Source organism: Oncorhynchus masou, chromosome 27 (genome assembly GCF_036934945.1).
Source record: "Oncorhynchus masou masou isolate Uvic2021 chromosome 27, UVic_Omas_1.1, whole genome shotgun sequence".
Lineage (NCBI taxonomy): Eukaryota > Metazoa > Chordata > Actinopteri > Salmoniformes > Salmonidae > Oncorhynchus > Oncorhynchus masou.
In genome coordinates this window covers 45,530,177-45,546,766 of record NC_088238.1, presented here as the reverse complement: position 1 = coordinate 45,546,766, position 16,590 = coordinate 45,530,177, and the positions used below count along the sequence as shown (strand labels likewise).

General features: G+C 43.2%; 1 protein-coding gene and 1 pseudogene across 1 annotated transcript; both read left to right on the top strand.

Annotated features, from left to right (window-relative positions):
- Window positions 1-2,403: 2,403 nt before the first annotated feature.
- Window positions 2,404-10,814, top strand: LOC135515508 (uncharacterized; annotated as a pseudogene).
- Window positions 10,815-11,714: 900 nt separating this feature from the next.
- LOC135515507 (uncharacterized) lies at window positions 11,715-16,590 on the top strand. The gene is made up of 5 exons (XM_064939130.1): window positions 11,715-11,838; window positions 12,119-12,248; window positions 12,429-12,625; window positions 14,914-14,949; window positions 15,055-16,590. The coding sequence occupies exons 1-5, from the start codon at window positions 11,715-11,717 to the stop codon at window positions 15,303-15,305; spliced, it is 738 nt and encodes a 245-aa protein (XP_064795202.1). The 3' UTR covers window positions 15,306-16,590.

The window sequence follows — 16,590 nt, the reverse complement described above, 5'->3', positions numbered from 1 at the left end:
CCCACACAGACAGTATGGTGAAGACAACGCCTCTTCAACCTCAGGAGGCTGATGAAATTTGGCTTGTCACCTAAAACCCTCACAAACCTTTACAGATACACATTTGAGAGCATCTTGTCGGGCTGTATCAACGCTTAGTACGACAACTGCACCACCCACAACCGTAAGGCTCTCCAGAGAGTGGTACGGTATGCACATCGCATTACCGCAGACAAACTACCTGCCCTCCAGGACACCTACAGCACCCAATGTCACAGAAAGGACAAATATCATCAAGGATAATAACCACCCGAGACACTGCATGTTCAGTCCGCTACTATCCAGAAGGTGACGTCAGTATAGGTGCATCAAAGCTGAGACCGAGAGACCGAAAAACAGCTTCTATCTCAAGGCCATCAGTCTGTTAAACAGCAATCCCTAACACAGAGAGGCTGCTGCCTACATACAGACTTGAAATCATTGACCACTTTAATAAATGGATCACTAGTCACTTTAGTATTGCCACTTTAATAATGCTTACATATCTTGCATTACTCGTCTCATCTGTATACACTACTGGTCAAAGTTTTAGAACACCTACTCATTCAAGGGTTTTTCTTTATTTTTACTATTTTCTACATTGGAGAACAATAGTGAAGACATCAAAACTATGAAATAACACATATACAATCTTGTAGTAACCAAAAAGTGTTAAACAAAACAAAATATATTCTATATTTGAGTAGGCACCCTTTGCTTTTAGGACAGCTTTGCACACTCCTAGCATTCTCTCAACCAGATTCACCTGGAATTATTTTCTAACAGTCTTGAAGAACTTCCCACATATGTTGAGCACTTATTGGCTGCTTTTCCTTCACTATGCAGTCCAACTCATCCCAAACCATCTAAATTTGGTTGAGGTCGGGGGATTGTGGAGGCCATGTCATCTGATGCAGCACTCCATCACTCTCCTTCTTGGTAAAATAGCCTTTACACAGCCTGGAGGTGTGTTGGGTCATTGTCCTGTTGAAAAACAAATGATAGTCCCTCTAAGAACAAACCAGATGGGATAGCGTATCGGTGCAGAACGCTGTGGTAGCCATGCTGGTTAAGTGTGCATTAAATTCTAAATAAATCACAGACAGTGTGACCAGCAAAGCACCATAACACCTCCTCCTCCAGGCTTTATGGTGGGAAATACACATGCAGAGATCATCTGTTCACCCACACCGCGTCTCACAAAGATATGGGAGTTAGAACCAAAAATGTACAACTTGGACTCCAGACCAAAGGCCAAATTTCCACCGGTCTAATGTCCATTGTTCATGTTTTTTTGGCCCAAGCAAGTCTCTCTTCTTCTTATTGGTGTCCTTCAGTAATGTTTTCTTTGCAGAAATTTGACCTTGAAGGTCTGATTCACTCAGTCTCCTCTGAACAATTGATGTTGAGATGTGTCTGTTACTTGAACTTTGTGAAGCATTTATTTGGGCTGCAATATCTCTGAGGCTGGTAACTCTAATGAACATATCCTCTGCAGCAGAGGTAACTCTGGGTCTTACATTCCTGTGGCGGTCCTTATGAGAGCCTGTTTCATCATAGAGCTTGATAGTTTTGCGACTGCACTTGAGGAAACGTATTATTGACTGACCTTCATGTCTTAAAATAATGATGGACTGTAGTTTCTCTTAGCTTTTTATAACAACTAATATTAGTATTTAATGTTGTGGGCTTATGATGAAAACCAAGAGCCAGAAATGCAGCTTTAATGCAGTGGTGGATAAATGTACATTATGGATCACTTTAACCCTTGGCCTGAGTTGGGTTGGGGTTGGTAGTATTAGCAGCACTAGAGATATTTCACTAAATATATATAGTTTCCTGTCCAAACATCAAAAGAGAAATGCTTTCAGTATATATGTAGTTTCTCTCAGAAAATAAACAGCTGTATTATAGACCGTTATTGTACATGATAATTTGTTCTTAACTGACTTGCCGAGATAAATAAAGGTCAAATACGTTAAAAATCGAGCCAATATATGATTGCCTTGAGCCAGTAACTCTGAATTGCTTTATAATGTCTTAAATGTCATTCCCGGGAAGCTCAAGCTATGGTAAGCCAGAGGACACACTTCTAAGATTGTAGTCGGCCAATAAACTCTCTCGTTTCTGTGTTCCCTCCTACTGCATTAAAGGTACATGTAAAGTGCCGTCCTATATTAGGTGCATATAAAGTGTCCCACTGTCAGACCCACACACTATAGAGTGCAGAAGGGACTAATGTTACAATGATGAATAGAGAAGTATTTATGTTTTACATCAACTTGGGTAAGTGTAAGACTTTTTAATTGAGTTCATACATTTACAGTATGTAGTTTGAATATGATAGGTGAAGTGGATGTTCTGTCTGTAACGGGTAAAAATGGTTTATCCATGCTTCTGTTTTTGATCCATTTTGTTTGTTTACTTTGACAGTTTGTGCTTTCACCAAACCAAAAGTAATCCAACCGACCCCTGTGATGGTTACTGAGCTGGGAGGCTCTGTGACTCTCACTTGCTATTGTCCGGATGAGTTGGTGACCAGATTTCATTGGTTCAAGCAGAGTTTTGGACAGAAACCCATCCACATGACGTCCTCTTTTTATGGTGGTCATTATTATTCCATCAACTTTATCAAGGACTTTACTGAGACCAAACGTTTGGGTGTGAGGAGAGGAGACTACAGCTGTAACTTGACCATATCCAACACAGAGCCAGGGGACTCAGCTACATACTATTGTTCCACTACAGTCATCTATGAGCTCACATATGGAGAGGGAACTGTATTAATTGTCAAAGGTAACTAAACACTTGCTCCTTTAATTTCAAAATGTGTGGCCCTGTATGTTGGTACGTTTGTACAACTGCTTCATCAAATGCTACTGATGTATACATTACATTAGTTACTCACTCTCTTCAGACTCAGAGTCCAACAGCATGTCTGTACTCCAGCAGCCTGTGTCTGAGTCAGTCCAGCCAGGAGGCTCTGTGACTCTGAACTGTACAATTCACACTGAGACCTGTGCAGGAGGACACAGTGTCTATTGGTTCAGACATGGCTCAGGAGAATCCCGTCCAGGAATCATTTACACCCATTGAGACAAGAGTGATCAGTGTGAGAAGAGCCCTGAGGCTGGGTCTCCTACACAGAGATGTGTCTACAACCTCCCCAAGAGGAACCTCAGCCTCTCTGATGATGGGACTTACTACTGTGCTGTGGCCTCATGTGGGGAGATACTCTTTGGGAACGGGACCAAGCTGGACATTGACGGTAGGTGATACAGCTTCTATTATATTTTATATCTACTGTATAGTCTACTATGTAGAACATACATTCACTTGCTATTCTGGTTTCTTCTATTACTGTTTGAATTTCAACAGACCATTGAGCAGATCCTCTTCTCTTGGTGTCCTGCAGGGGTGTAGTATTGTGTGTCACGTTCACCTTGATCATTGTCCTGGTTTGCATCATGTACAAGGTGAACAACACAACATGTGTACAGTGCAGAGGTAAGTTACTATCCCTTGTTATTCGTCGATGTCACCATTTGTTGCTGTTTCAGTAGTGGAAGAAGTAGAAGTATCCTAATCTTTTTTGTCATTCGTTTTAGGACTCGTCTCTCAGACCAGAGGTCCTTCAGTTACCAGATCGGATGTAGGGGTAAGCAGAAATACTTTTATATTGTCTGAAGTCTATTGTGAAGCTTGTCTTTAACCAACTTAACTAATTGAATGTCAAAAATGCTATTTTGTGCTTCACAGGACCAAGATGGAGACAGTCTCCATTACGTAGCTCTGAATCTGAGCAACAAGAAGAACAGGTCTAGAAGACAGAGAGGACACATGGAGACAGTGGTGTATGCTGGGGTCAGACAGTAGAACTGGATGAATGAACCAATGATAATATTTTACTAGATAACTCTTTATTAACTAGTTCTAGCTTCATGAACTATCTATGAATGCATAAGCAGTCAAATGTGATGAAATCAGTGGTCATGGCTTTTTTGTTATTCAATGTTGAAAAAATTGAATGCATTGCTTCTCTGACAAACATTTTTTATTTTTTTATTATAATAATAATAGTAATTAGGGGTGGTGCTTATATTTGTCTTGGTACACAAGTGTGTAATGAAAATGTTTGTTTGTTTGTTGCTAACCCAACTCCCCCTGAGACACCCGCAGGGAGTGAGTTCACAGCCAGGGTCACCATTGTACAGCACACCGGGAGCAATTAGGGTTAAGTGCCTTGCTCAAGGGCACCTTTACAGATTATTATTATTTTATTGTTGTATTTGTTGTGACCATTTTAGCAACAGTGAACTAGTTGATTGCGTTTCCAACTGTTTGAATTTGAATAAATTGAACCCACTGCATACTATGATGATATGACGCGTTGTACAGACGGATGCTCTTAACTGCCTCAGACAATTATGGTCTGTTTACAAAGCCTTGTGGTGAAGGTGGAAGTGTTGCAGTAACTTTCCACTGATGGAAACTAACCTCTTATAGACATTTAACACAGGAAGACTGACCTGCACCCACACTTCTCTCTACATTGTCCCTTAGGGCCCTGTGTTGTTCACACCCCTTAGTGTGAAACAGACTCTCAAGGGTCTTTCAACACAAATGTGTAGGTCAAAGTCTAGCAGTTCCACATCATGCTATGGTAAATGATTTAGGCTTCTTGCAACAGAACTACTCATAGTGAAAGTTGCACAGTAGCCAATACCACAGAAGAAGGGCAGGCCATAGTTAGGCCTCATTCTGTTGTAGTGTTAGTTTTTTTGTTAAGACTACTGATTGCATGCCACACACAAACTCACATACACAGCAACCTATTTACAGGTCATCTGTGGTCTGCTATGAACAAAACACGAGGTTGTAGCTAGATGTACTTTGGTGAGGCCTGTTGGGCTTCTGCACAGGACCTACCGAACGTCTCTCTCTCTCTCTATGTGGTTTCCAGCAGGATGTCTCAGTGGTGTCAGTCAGTTGTTTCACGTACTCTGTACTTGCTCTTCAGGTTGCCCATTTTAGCAACAGTAGACCACTATTTTCATGATGCAGCTTGTTATCTGTATATATATATTCAGATGAACTTTCTATTCGGTCATTTGACCAAGACACCTGAGGTACTTTGCCTAACACACATGACAGTTTTAAGTGTGATGCAAAGCATCATCATCATCTGGGACAAGAAGAAAGAGCCTCCTCATATTTATATCATGGGAGGGATGTTATCTGTCCATACATTGGAGAATAAAATGTATATGAGATATTGCTGGCTAAGCAAATATCATATTTATATCATGTGATGGGTGAGGTTCCTTTCCCTCCATACTTTGGAGAATAAATTGTATATGAGATAAGACTATTACCATTACCATTTTCTGTAGATGTTTCTCTGTGTTATGAAGTGACTTTGTGGTGGTCATAGAAGCCCTCGAGGATGACAGGGTCTTAAAATGTGGCCAACAAGGTCACAACTACTGTATGATTCCCATGGACAACAACGGCAAGAACAACAGATGAAGTGAAGTGATCCATTGATGCTTGTTGTTATGTCTTATACTTTCAGGTGGACAAGCCCTCAGGTGGATGGCTGTAGTACATAGTATTGTAGACCGTATGAGCTGTATTGAGGTCTAATAAAGGACGAATCCACACTAGTCACATTCAGTTTCAAAAATAAAAAGTAACATAGTCATATTCAAACTTGCAATGTGATAAAGTTGTAACACATGTTCAAGCTGTACAACAACATGAATGGACAGTGTTTGTTGCATTCATGACCTACTGGCCAGCCAATCAAATCTGACCATCCAGATCAGTCGGTACCGGAGATCAACCAATGAAAGCAAACACAAGTTTCCTTTCTCTTCTGTAGAGAGACTGCAATTCACACAGGTCAATATCATCACTTGAAGGAACAAGCAAGATGGACCAACTCTTCATCTTTCTTTTTATCTGGAAAGCTTGTAAGTAACATCTTGGTCAATTTACTAATCTTATAACTGTTAAACATACCTCACGGGTTCTTACTATATTTGGTACATGTTCTTTCAACATGGTACATTTATTATTATAATTCAGGAGTATCTAAAACACAAATAATTGTTCAGCCTGCTTCTTTCCAGAAGGAGACAATGTGACTATTGATTGCCACATGACCAGTGAGAACATCAATTACATGGTATGGTTCAAACTCACCACTGGCATGGTGCTTCAATTCATTGCTAAATCTTCCAAGTACCAGAGTGATGTACCATTCTACGAATTTGACGACAGGCAATTCTCTGTGTTGCTGTAACGGCGTTCTTCGTTTGTTGAATGAGAGTCGGACCGAAATGCAGCGTGGTGGTTACTCATGTCTTTGAAGAAAAAACGGAATGATACATGAAATAACTAATAAATACAAAAACAACAAACGGAACGTGAAACCTATTACAGCCTATCTGGTGAACACTACACATAGACAGGAACAATCACCCACGAAATACACAGTGAAACCCAGGCTACCTAAATACGGTTCCCTATCAGAGACAACAAGAATCACCTGACTCTGATTGAGAACCGCCTCAGGCAGCTAAACCTAAACTAAACACACCCCTAATCAACCACAACCCCAATGCCTACAAAAATCCCAATACGACAACACAATAACATAAACCCATGTCACACCCTGCCCTCCCAACTAATTAACTAAAACACAAAATACTAAGACCAAGGCGTGACAGAACCCCCCCCCCCCTAAGGTGTGGACTCCCGGACGCACCTCAAAACCATAGGGAGGGTCCGGGTGGGCGTCTGTCCATGGTGGCGGTTCCGGCTCGGGACGTGGACCCCACTCCATAAATGTCATAGTTCCTCAGCCTTCGCGTCCTGGAATAATCCACCCTCGCCGCCGACCATGGCCTAATAGTCCTCACCCAGAACCCCACTGAACTGAGGAGTAGCTCGTGACTGAGGGGCAGCTTGGGACTGAGGGGCAGCTCGGGACTGAAGCAGCTCGGGACTGAAGCAGCTCGGGACTGAGGGGAAGCTCGGGACTGAGGGGAAGCTCGGGACTGAGGGGCAGCTCGGGACTGAGGGGCAGCACAGCACTGAGAGGAAGCCCAGCCAGGCAGTTGAATCCGGCAGATCCTGGCTGGCTGGCAGTTCTGGCAGATCCTGGCTGACTGGCGGATCTGGAAGAGTCTGGTTGACTAGCAGATCTGGAAGAGTCTGGTTGACTAGCAGATATGGAAGAGTCTGGTTGACTAGCAGATCTGGAAGAGTCTGGTTGACTAGCAGATCTGGAAGATCCTGGCTGACTGGCGGATCTGGAAGAGTCTGGTTGACTAGCAGATCTGGAAGAGTCTGGTTGACTAGCAGATCTGGAAGAGTCTGGTTGACTAGCAGATCTGGAAGAGTCTGGCTGACTGGCGGATCCTGGCAGACTGACGGCTCTGGCTGCTTCATGCTGACTGACGGCTCTGGCTGCTCCATGCTGATTGACAGCTCTGGCGGCTTCTTGCAGACTGACAGCTCTGACTGTTCCATGCAGACTAACAGCTTTGGCAGCTCCTTGCCGACTGGCAGCTCCTTGCAGACTGGCTGCTCCATGCAGACTGGCAGCTCTGGCTGCTCCATGCAGATTGACAGCTCTGGCGGCTTCTTGCAGACTGACAGCTCTGACTGCTCCAAGCAGACTGACAGCTCTGGCTGCTCCATGCAGACTGGCAGCTCTAGCTACTCCATGCAGACTGACAGCTCTGGTAGCTCCTTGCAGACTGGCAACTCCTTGCAGACTGGCAGCTCCTTGCAGACTGGCAGCTCCTTGCAGAGTGGCAGCTCCTTGCAGACTGGCAGTTCCATGCAGACTGGTAGCTCCATGCAGACTGGCAGCTCTGGCTGCTCCAAGCAGACTGACAGCTCTGGCTGCTCCATGCAGACTGACAGCTCCTTGCAGACTGGCAGCTCCTTGCAGACTGGCAGCTCCATGCAGACTGGCAGCTCCATGCAGACTGGCAGCTCTTGCTGCTCCAAACAGGCAGGAGGCTCCCGCAGCGCTGTAGAGGAGGAAGGCTCTAGAAGCGCTGAACAGGCGGGAGACTCCGGTAGCGCAGGAGAGGAGAAAGGCTCTGATAGCGCTGAACAGACAGGAGACTCCAGCAGCGCTGTAGAGGGAGAAAACGCTGGCTGCGCTGAACAGGCGAGGCGCACTGAAGGCCTGGTGCGTGGTACTGGAACTGGTGGTACTGGATCGAGGACACGCACAGGAAGCCTGGTGCGGGGAGCTGCTACCGGAGGACTGGTGTGTGAAGGTGGCACAGGATGGACTGGACCGTGAAGGTGTACTGGAGAGCCTGAGAGCAGGACTGGCACAGGACATGCAAGGCTAGGTAGGTACACAGGAGGCCTAGTGCGTGAGGCTGGCACATTTTTCACCAGCCGACTAACACGCACCTCAGGACTAGTATGGAGCGCTGACCCAGGTGCCATTAAATCCCTGCCACGCTCCATCGGACGAATCTTGTACCTAAAGCACCAAGCTAGCAACTCCCTCATTACTCTCTCCTCCAATTTCCCCATTAACTCCTTCACAGTCTCTGCTTCGCTCACCTCCAACACCGGTTCTGGTCTCCTCCTTGGCTCCTCACGATGAACAGGGAGAGTTGGCTCAGGTCTGTCTCCTGACTCAGCCACTCTCCCTCTGAGCCCCCCTCCAATACATTTTTGGGGCTGACTCACTGGCTTTCCTCTGCACCGTCGTGATTGCCTCTCCAACTCCATTCTCCTATAGCCCTCTTCGCACTGCTCCAGCGAATCCCAGGCGGGCTCCGGCACTCTCTCTGGGTCGACCGCCCACCTGTCTATTTCATCCCACGTCGTATACTCCATGCTTCTGCTGTCCATAACAACCTCCCTTCGCTGCTCCTGCTGTCGCTGCCTGTTAACACGCTGCTCGGTCCGTGTGTGGTGGGTGATTCTGTAACGGCGTTCTTCGTTTGTTGAATGAGAGTCGGACCGAAATGCAGCGTGGTGGTTACTCATGTCTTTAATGAAGAAAAAAACGGAACGATACATGAAATAACTAATAAATACAAAAACAACAAACGGAACGTGAAACCTATTACAGCCTATCTGGTGAACACTACACAGAGACAGGAACAATCACCCACGAAATACACAGTGAAACCCAGGCTACCTAAATACGGTTCCCTATCAGAGACAACAAGAATCACCTGACTCTGATTGAGAACCGCCTCAGGCAGCCAAACCTAAACTAAACACACCCCTAATCAACCACAATCCCAATGCCTACAAAAACCCCAATACGACAACACAATAACATAAACCCATGTCACACCCTGGCCTGACCAACTAATTAACTAAAACACAAAATACTAAGACCAAGGCATGACAGTTGCCTGGCAATAACACATTTCAACACAACATTTCTGCCTAAAAAAAACTGACATTGGGAACTACTATTGTGGGAAGATAATCATGAATCATATACTGTTGGCTGATGGAACGTTGTTAATGCTGACAGGTGAAAATATGTAAAAAATAATTGTGTTATTTTGTGTATATATGTACTCAAATATTTGTAATTAGTAATTTTATCACATTGTATCTGTTATTTAACTTTGTTATCAGGCACAACTTCAAAGAGAAAGACTGTTATACAGCAACCTGTGTCAGAGTCAGTCCAGCCAGGAGACTCTGTGACTCTGAACTGTACAATACACACTGAGACCTGTGCAGGAGACCACAGTGTCTATTGGTCCAGACATGTCTCAGGAGAATCCCGTCCAGGAATCATTTACACCCATGGAGACAGGAGTGATCAGTGTGAGAAGAGCCCCGAGGCTTGGTCTCCTACACAGAGATGTGTCTACAGCCTCCCCAAGAGGAACCTCAGCCTCTCTGATGCTGGGACTTACTACTGTGCTGTGGCCTCATGTGGGGAAATACTGTTACCAAGCTGGACATTCATGGTAATTTCTTTCACTTAGTTTTTAATAGGAAACATTTGTTGTGTCATGTTACCTGAATAAATGATTATTACTATATTAATTTACTGTTGTATTGCTCGATAATGAGCACAATGAATCATGTAATTCTTTGGTTTTAGGGTATGATTTCCCCCTGACTCCCACTGCTCTTGCACTGGTCACACCAACTATTGTGTTTGTGATTGTCGTCATTCTACTGACATGTTGGATATGCAAGGAAAGGACCAGAGAGCCTGAAGGTCGAGTCAGGCTTGCTGTTGTTTTGCATGTTTCCTGCATATGACTAGTTACACTAATATCCTTGCTGTTGTTTTGCATGTTTCTAGCATATGACTAGTTACACTAATATCCTTGATGTTGTTTTGCATGTGTCCTGCATATGACTAGTTACAGTAATATACTGCTGTGGGATTTTTCATTGACTATAATTTTTTTACGATGTCCAAACCATATTGATTGTTTCAGCGAGATAGCTTGTATATGTAACAAGTTTTCTCTACTTGTTTTTAATTTGAAGATGCAACTGATAGATCACCAATCCCATCAGTCAATCAGGTAAACTCTTTGTTGTATCACTTTTTTCTCCATCTCTAAAGGGTTTATCTAGGAGATGTGACCAGTATAATGTCTTGTTATGGCTCCACCTCTCTCACACAGAACCAAGACAGTGACGTGGTAAACTATGCAGCTGTGAGTTTCACCACCAAGAAAAGCCCCTCCTCCAGAAGAGAGGGAGCCCAGACCAGCAGAGAGGATGCAGAGAACTCTGAGGTCAGGTACCTTCAGCAGGAGTGAGATATGGGAACAACCTCACCACATTGAACGGAAACAACATCCATATACAATAACAATAACTTTGAAGGCATTGTGATGACTGGTAAAACAACTGCTTTTAGTATGAAAATAATAGCTAAATAAAATAGGAAATAGCTCTACTTGTAACCTGGAGAATCAACATGTATTCGAATATTCGATGAGTAGGCTTTCATTGTTTCTCCAATGTCTTAAATATGCAAATGACCTCTTAACTGAATAAATGTTGCTGATCAAAAATCACTGCTTAATTTATGAGTTTGTTACATCCAAGTGTATTTTCATCACATGTTATGTTAACGTTTAGATATGTTAAACTGTCAACAATTTTTACCCTGAAGTTGAACTGTAAAGTCAAAGTGAAGACTGGGAAGTCCCTAAGTAGGTTTGAGTTTCCTTACTCACAACATGGGTTACCATCTGATCCAAACATCATATTTTCAGGTTGTATTTTCTTGTATCCAGTCTCGCAAAGTGACACTGATTCAATCTTCATAGAAGGACTGTTTCTGTTCCACATATGACCAACTGAACAGCCAATCAGGTGTTCAACTGAACACATTTATTAGACCAATCAGACCCCACCTCGATCTAACCAATCAGACCACAGATGTGTGATTCAATGTCTTTTTACAAGTTGCACACTACAAATCACCCCTGATCCAGAACAGCTAGGGGTGAGGACAAGATGGTTGAGCTCTTGGTCTTTCTTTTTCTCTGCAACTCATGTAAGTGACACATTTCCTAAGAAAGTCTACTTTCAATCTGGGTTCAATAATATGTGTTTGGTATTCTGTCTTTTTCTCAATGGAAATACCTGATTTTGTTTCAGATGTGATTTCTCAGCCTGCTCCATTCCTAGCTGCAAAGTTGGGGGACAGCATGACAGTTGAATACCATGTAACTGGTAATGTTGACCACATGGTGTGGTACAAGATGACCACTGGCAAGAAACTCCAGTGTGTGGCAGAGGCAGAGATCGTTACCAAACATGCACATTATTTTGGTGACTTTATAAATGGCCATTTTGGTGGATTGACAAAAGTTGGGATATTTCACCTAAATATGTCTTCAACAAAGCGGGAGGATATTGGAATGTACTACTGTGGAGTTTTGCACTTAAACTTCATAGAGGTTGGACCTGGAACCACCTTGATGCTTAAAGATAATGCAATTACTTGTAAGAAGGGAACAAAGCTTGAAGTCATACGCTGAATAATGATATGCTGAAATATTTTTTACGATAAATCAGTTACATTTCATTTCAAAGGTGAAGAGTTGAATAGTAATACTGTTGTCCGGCAGCCTTTGTCTGAGTCAGTCCAGCCAGGAGACAATACACACTGAGACCTGTGCAGGAGAACACAGTGTCTATTGGTTCAGACATGGCTCAGGAGAATCCCATCCTGAGGCAGCGTAGCCTAGTGGTTAGAGCGTTGGACTAGTAACCGGAAGGTTGCAAGTTCAAAACCCCGAGCTGACAAGGTACAAATCTGTCGTTCTGCCCCTGAACAAGGCAGTTAACCCACACTTCCTAGGCCATCATTGAAAATAAGAATTTGTTCTTAACTGAACTTGCCTGGTAAAATAAAAAAATCCAGGAATCATTTCCACCCATGGAGACAGGAGTGATCAGTGTGAGAAGAGCCCTGAGGCTGCATCTCCTACACAGAGCTGTGTCTACAACTTCCCCAAGAGGAACCTCACACCCTCTGATGCTGGGACTTACTACTGTGCTGTTGCCTCAAGTGGGGAGATTCTGTTTGGGAACGGAACCAAGCTGGACATTCAAGGTAATTCCCAATTAATATGCAAGTATCCCCAACATATACTGTATATTCATGCAAACAGCCTACCTCCAAATGATCCCATACATTTGTCTCAACAAGCAATACAATATCACCATCAGCTTTTGATTACATACTGTTTGATGATCTTCCTAAGCGCTCATGAATATAATATGAATTCACTGATACCCTTTCTACAGTTCTAGAGCATCATCCTCCATTTGATCTGAGTCCTACTGTTCTGGCCTTGGTCATCTCCAACATCGTTCTGGGGATAGTGACCCTTCTTCTTGTCTGGGTGCTGTGCAAGACTCAGAACAGAGATAGCAGAGATATTACTTTATATCTAATGTATACAATGTATCTAATGTTACAACTGATGTATCTAAAGTTTCATCTCTATGCAATGTACATTCTGTAAATATTAGTTAGATGCCCAACATATATGCATTGTTAATTAACTTCTTTGGGGTAGGGGGCAGTATTGGGTAGCTTGGATGAAAAACATGCCCAAATTAAGCTGCCTGCTACTCCGCCGTAAAAGCTAGATTTGGATAGAAAACACTCTGGAGTTTCTAAAACTGTTTGAATGATGTCTGTAAGTAATACAGAACTCATATGGCAAAAACAGAAAAAAATCCAACCAGGAAGTGGGAAATCTGAGGTTTGTAGTTTTTCAACTCAGCCCCCATTGAAGACACAGTGGGATATTAGTTATGTTTCACTTCTCAAGGCTTCCACTAGATGTCAACAGTAATTAGAACCTGTTTTGAGTATTCTACTCTAAAGGAGGGGGTCATAAGAGCTCTTTGATTGAGTGGTCTGGCAGAGTGCCACAGCCTCAGTCTGGCGCACTCACGTGAAAGGTAGCTATGTTCCACCTAATTTGTACAGACAAAGGAATTGTCCGGTTGGAACATTAATGAATGTTAAAAACATTTTATGTTAAAAACATCCTAAAGATTGATTCCATACTTAGTATGGCATGTTTCTACGGGCTGTAATGGAACTTTTTGAACTTTTCGATCCGACGTTTGGCATAACCTGAACTCGCTGTTGGATTTGTTTACCAAACACCCTGGGGGGTATCTTTTTGGCTGCTTTGTTGTCTAAAGGCTATACTCAGATTATTGCATGGTTTGCTTTCTCCGTAAAGTTTTTTTAAATCTGACACAGCGGTTGCATAAAGGAGAAGTTTATCTAAAGTCCCATGTATTATAGTGTGTGGGGGGGGGGGGCTCTAGCAGGTCAGGTTAACTAGACAGGTTAATATCTCTAGGGTAGGGGGCAGCATTCGGAATTTTGGATGGAAAGCATGCCTATATTAAACGGCCTGCTACTCGGGCCCAGAGGATATGATATGCATATATCTGGTCTGTGAGTATAACATATAACCTGAAAAAAATCCATTCAGGAAGCAGTTTTTTTCTGGTTTTGTAGTTTTCTATTCAATGCCATTACAGTATCTATTGACTTAGGACTCCATTTGCAGTTCCTATGCCTTCCACTAGATGTCAACAGTCTTTAGAAATCGTTTCAGGCTTGTATTCACATAAATGAGGGAGTAAGACCAGTCTGAACTAGTCAACCCTAACGTGTCAAGTTTTTTTCAGGCGCATGTGTATTTCTTGTTTACCTTTTATATTGAGGACGTTATTGTCCGGTTGAAATATTATAGATAATTTAGGCTAAAAAACAACCTGAGGATTGAATATAAACATCGTTTGACATGTTTCTATGAACTTTACGGATACAATTTGGATTTTTTTGTCTGATTGTTTTGACTGAGTTTGAGCCTGTGGATTACTGAAAACGCGCTAACAAAACAGAGGTTTTTGAATATAAAGAGACTTCATCAAACAATAGGAACAATTATTGAGTAAATGAATGTCTTCTGATTGCCACTATATGAAGATCATCAAAGGTAAGGGATTAATTTTGTCTCTATTTCTGAGTTTTGTAACGCTTCTGCTTGGCTGGTTACTGTTTGTAATAAGTTGTCAACTGGGCTATGTTCTGGGCTAGGTATGCTTTCGCCAAAAAGCATTTTATAAATATGACACTGTGGTTGGTATGACAAGAAGTTAATCTTTAAACCTATGTAAAATATGTTTTGTTTTCTGAATTTCTATAATGAGCATTTCTGTAGTTGAATTTGGCGCTCTGCAACCTCACTGGATGTTGGCCAGAGCGTCCCACATACCCTAGAGAGGTTAACTACATGAGGTTAAAAAGAGATGGTTTGTCATACATGACAGCTTTTAATAGCTTCCTCTATTTCAATCTCTTTGAAGGGAGGACTGATGTTCCAACGATCCAAGGGCAATCAGGTAAATTTGTCAACATTTATAAATACAAAATATTTTCAGTTTTTACAAATAACTTTCCTTAGAGCTGGTATTTAGTTCTGTGAATACACTTGTATCTTTTATCAGTCGTCCACCGCAGGACCCTAACCCTAACCCGGATGCCAAGGAGACAGAACAGGCTGATACCCCAATACACACTGGAAGAATGGGGAGGTTTGTGGAGGAGTAGTGGAGCGAGTTCTAGGCCATCTCTGCCAAGGGCACGAACGCTGCCCACTCCCCCGGCCGGTCCTGGCAATAGGACCTCAGAAACATACCCACATCCTGGTTTACTCTCTCCACCTGCCCGCTACTCTTGGGGTGAAGACCTGAGGTAAGGCTAACTGAGACCCCCAGATGTTCCATGAACGCCCTCCAGACCCTTGAAGTGAACTGTGGACCTCGATCAGACACTATATCCTCAGGCACCTCACAGTGCCGGAAGATGTGTGTAAACAAGGCCTCTGCAGACTGTTGGGCCATAGGGAGACCGGGCAGAGGGAGGAGATGACAGGACTTAGAGAAACAATCCACAACGACCAGGATCGTGGTGTTTCCCTGTGAAGGAGGAAGATCAGTCAGAAAATCCACTGACAGGTGCGAACATGGCCGTTGTGGAACGGGTAAGGGTTGTAGCTTACCTCTGGGCAGGTGTCTAGGAGCCTTGCACTGAGCGCACACTGAGCAGGAGGTAATATAAACCCTCACGTCCTTAGCTAAAGTGGGCCACCAGTACTTCTCACTAAGACAGAGCACCGTCTGACCGATACCAGGATGACGGCAGCAGACGGAACGTACATACGCCCAGCCGGACACTGAAGGGGATTGGGCTCTGTACGCAACGCCTGCTCAATGTCCGCGTCCAGCTCCCACACTACTGGTGCCACCAGGCAAGAGGCCCGGAGTAAGGGTGTGGGATCCATGGGCCCCTCTGTGTTGTCGTGTCTTTGGCTATGCTGGATTAAGTGATATGACATGCTATTCTATAAAATAATTCCCCCATAATTAATATCACCTGATTGAGCTAATCATGTAAATGCTAATAACTAGAGAGTCGGTGTTACTGTAATTGAATTATGCCAATGTGTTTTCATTAATTGAAAACCCTTAATCTATTTTATGAGAATTTGTAAGATTCTTGTTTGCATAAAATAGACGGAGACCAGCCATTTCAATAATAGGTAACAGAATTTATTCTCGGAGCGTGCTCCCACTTTACCATGAGCAACAGTTTATATACAATAACATGACGTCATTTCATTGCTTAACAGAATCCCCTCCTCTCGACCGGGACAAAGTGAGGTTAATAGTTCATTCTAACTTACTAACACACTCACAGGTCACACAACATAACTGAATTAACTTTTGACCCCCCAACATTATCGATCACCACTTAGCTGACAGTTCTAATTAACAGAGAACCTAGGGATGCACTCACTTCCTTATCTAAAAACCCCAGAGCTCAGTTTCATCGGTTCAACCATAGGTTAACTACATTATCTGTTTACTTAATCCACAGACCATTCCTTTCTTCCCAGTTGGAATGGTGTTCATTAACTTTAATTACTCCTTGTCCGTGTCTCACAATCCTTTCTTATGAACTCATATTGTTAATCGGCTATA